General features: G+C 44.4%; 1 protein-coding gene across 1 annotated transcript in view; it reads right to left on the reverse strand.

The window, feature by feature from the left end:
- PDIA4 (protein disulfide isomerase family A member 4) overlaps window positions 1-1779 on the reverse strand; it is a 17247-nt gene extending 15468 nt beyond the window's left edge. Inside the window, exons 1-2 of the mRNA XM_005424170.2 lie at window positions 1774-1779; window positions 1617-1689 (exon numbers count right to left, since the gene is read on the reverse strand). Coding sequence (XP_005424227.1) covers window positions 1617-1689; window positions 1774-1779 — 79 coding nt within the window. The remainder of the gene's footprint in view (window positions 1-1616; window positions 1690-1773) is intronic.
- Between the last annotated feature and the right edge of the window lie 1095 nt (window positions 1780-2874).

Genomic DNA, 2874 nt, shown 5'->3' on the forward strand with positions numbered 1-2874 from the left:
CTGACAGCGACACATTGTCATGGGCATTACACACACCTCCTTCCTCCTCCTCCCTGGAGATGGAGGCAGGACAATAGCACTGGAACAGCAGGACTCCACCTTCTCCCAAGCAGCTTAAGGAGGGCGTGTGTTAAAAAGAAAGTTAACCACACTTAGATATCGGTCCTTAGAAGTGCAGACTTACATCCTGTAGCTTGCTGCTTCACCAGCACCCAGGGCTATCACAGCTACCTCTGCCATCCCTTTAAATTTGGGACTGAAAGACGTGTTTCAGGGACCCAACCACGGCAGAAGCAAGCAGGACTTTTTATTTTTTCCCATAGAGAGCAAGAAACTTTCCTTTACATTAAAGATTTACAATTTGAAGAGAAGAGAATAAGTCTAACTGTGACACCTGAAGTGGCAGAAGTAGCTAATAAATACCTACATAAGTCAGGTCATGAAAATAAAACAGCTGCCCCAAAACTGAAGTATCTTTGTTTCTTAAAGAGACTTGCAAAGCCAGTGGACAAACCAACAGCTGCGACAGCTGTGGCTAAAACCTGTCCTCTGGTAAAATATGGATAGCCCCCTTATACTAAAAAAAAACCAAAGACACAGAACATTAAAAAAAACCACCCAAAACCAAACAAAAAACTCCCAAAACCCCCACAAAATGAATCCACAAATTCCAACACATTACTAGACAAGTCAAAAAACATGATCAAGAAGGTACTTTTTTTAAGACTTTAAGTACACGATGCTGGCTGGCAGGCCTTCTTCAGGGTGATAGCTACTCTGAAATTAATTCTTACAGTAACTTCACTGAACACTCAGCATTTATCAGAAATATAGCCTAGTAACATTTTCTTAAACAAAGCAGATCCTGTACATAAAAATTGCATTCAGACACCAACAACTTTGGGATGCTGCCTGAAAGTTTCCTTTTAAGGAGCACACTGTTCTCTAATTGGATGAGCTCAGTTTTCAGAAACCCAGAACTCAGGACTCATCATGTGTTGCTAGGGCATTCAAAAGATTTTCAATAATATCAGCCCCTGTCAATCTTTTCTGTGGTGGATCCTCTGCATGATCCCTCCTTTCCCACCATCAGGATGCTAAGGGTGTAGTGGTCAGGATCCAGGCTAACCTCACTTCCAGCATATTTACCCCCCTGCCCTGCACAAGCCTCACTTCCCAAACCATGCAGTGCAACAAGCTGGGTTTGCTCAGAACTTTTCATCTCCCCAACAAACAACATGCATAAGATTACTTCCTTGTTGCAAAGTAAATTTATTCCACTTCACCCAAGTCTGCATTCCAGGGGCAAAAACTGAAATCCCCAACTATGTGCATTTTTAAGGCAAAGGATTTGTCAAGGCTAGTTCAGGATCTATATACAAATTCAAGATACACAATAGAAGCTGGGAAACGATTCAAAGCTGGGCAGTGGATTAGTGTTCAGCTCCACACAGCAGGAGACACTTCCATCCCTGTGTACCTTTGATGCCCAGAACTCCTATAATGAGAAGAGCAGCAAGCATGGGAAATACTGATGAGAGCCAGGCCCACAAGAAGCTGAGCCACTGCTGCCAGCCACAGGTAACAACACTGCAACATCACAGGTGTTACCTCACCCTTTGAAGGTGGCAGGGGAAATCGGTCTGAGGCTTTGTCACATGCTACAAAGAAACTATAACCATGTTCTAGCTAAAAGCAGAGAAAGAGGTATAAACACTGTATTCCAGTTTACAACAGAAAAAAAGAAAAGAGCTCCACAGGAAGATTCTGTACCGCCATCTCCTTACTGCATATACCATATTTAAAACAAATCTCAATTTAAAACAAATCTCTTTACCCTCATCCTACAGACCATACAGTTACACAAACAGGGTAACTGATCTAAATGCACTTCTGCAAGTTTTAGTGTCTGTTAGGCCAGCAAGAATTTGCAAGACATGAGTTCAGAAGGTCATCCATAATCCAGTCTCTCTAATACTTAAAATGAGCAGTGCTCATGCAGGAAACATGACCGATGCATAACTTACCAAAATCCACATGAAAGAAACTTAAAACCGAAAAGACAAACACCTTTAAATGTCTGCCTCCTACTATACTCATTAAGCCTCAGCAGCTTTGTTTCAGCTAATTTTGGAAAGGAGGAGACACACGTCAGTGAAATCCAAAGACGGTAGGAAGAAACATCAAGAAGATAGTAACAATGGGCCTTCCTTCTGTGAGGGGGGAAAAAAAAATCTGTTTGAAACACGAAGAATGCGTAAAATCCCTGAACAAAGGAGTAAGGAAAAGAGTGCTCAATCACAGAACCATAGAATTTTTTAATTCTATTTTTGGACTTTAAGGTCCCATCCAACCATAGAATGCTAAGGGTTGGACGGGACCTTAAAGATCTCATATTCCCAGCTCTTCGGCCAGGGAAGGGACACCTCCCTCTAGAGCACTGCTTGGTGGTCTTGAACACTACCAGCACTGGGCCATCCACAGCCTCTCTGGCAACCTGCTCCAGTGTCTCACCTCCCTCAGAGTAAAGCATTTCTTCCTCATATCGAACCTAAATCTCTCCTCTCTCAATCTGCACCCATTACTCCTTGTCTTATCACCACAGTTCCCGACGAAGAGGGGAAAGAAATCGCACAAAGAAATGGCAATCTGTCTGATGCGTGTCGCAATAAAGAAATCGCCAATTCCCAAGAGGTTCAGAAGCCGGGGCCTGCGAACATGGCTAATTGTTAGCTAGCTGTTACCTCCGTGCTGGGAGCGGCGAGGCAGAGCCGCCCCACGGCGCACGACAGACCAGCAGCGCCGGGACAAGCGGCTCGCACAGACCTCAGCGTCCCGCACAGAGGCCTGCGAGGAGCACCCCGCTCCCAGCGG

The sequence above is a fragment of the Geospiza fortis genome, unplaced genomic scaffold (genome assembly GCF_000277835.1).
Source record: "Geospiza fortis unplaced genomic scaffold, GeoFor_1.0 scaffold120, whole genome shotgun sequence".
Classification (NCBI taxonomy): Eukaryota; Metazoa; Chordata; class Aves; order Passeriformes; family Thraupidae; genus Geospiza; species Geospiza fortis.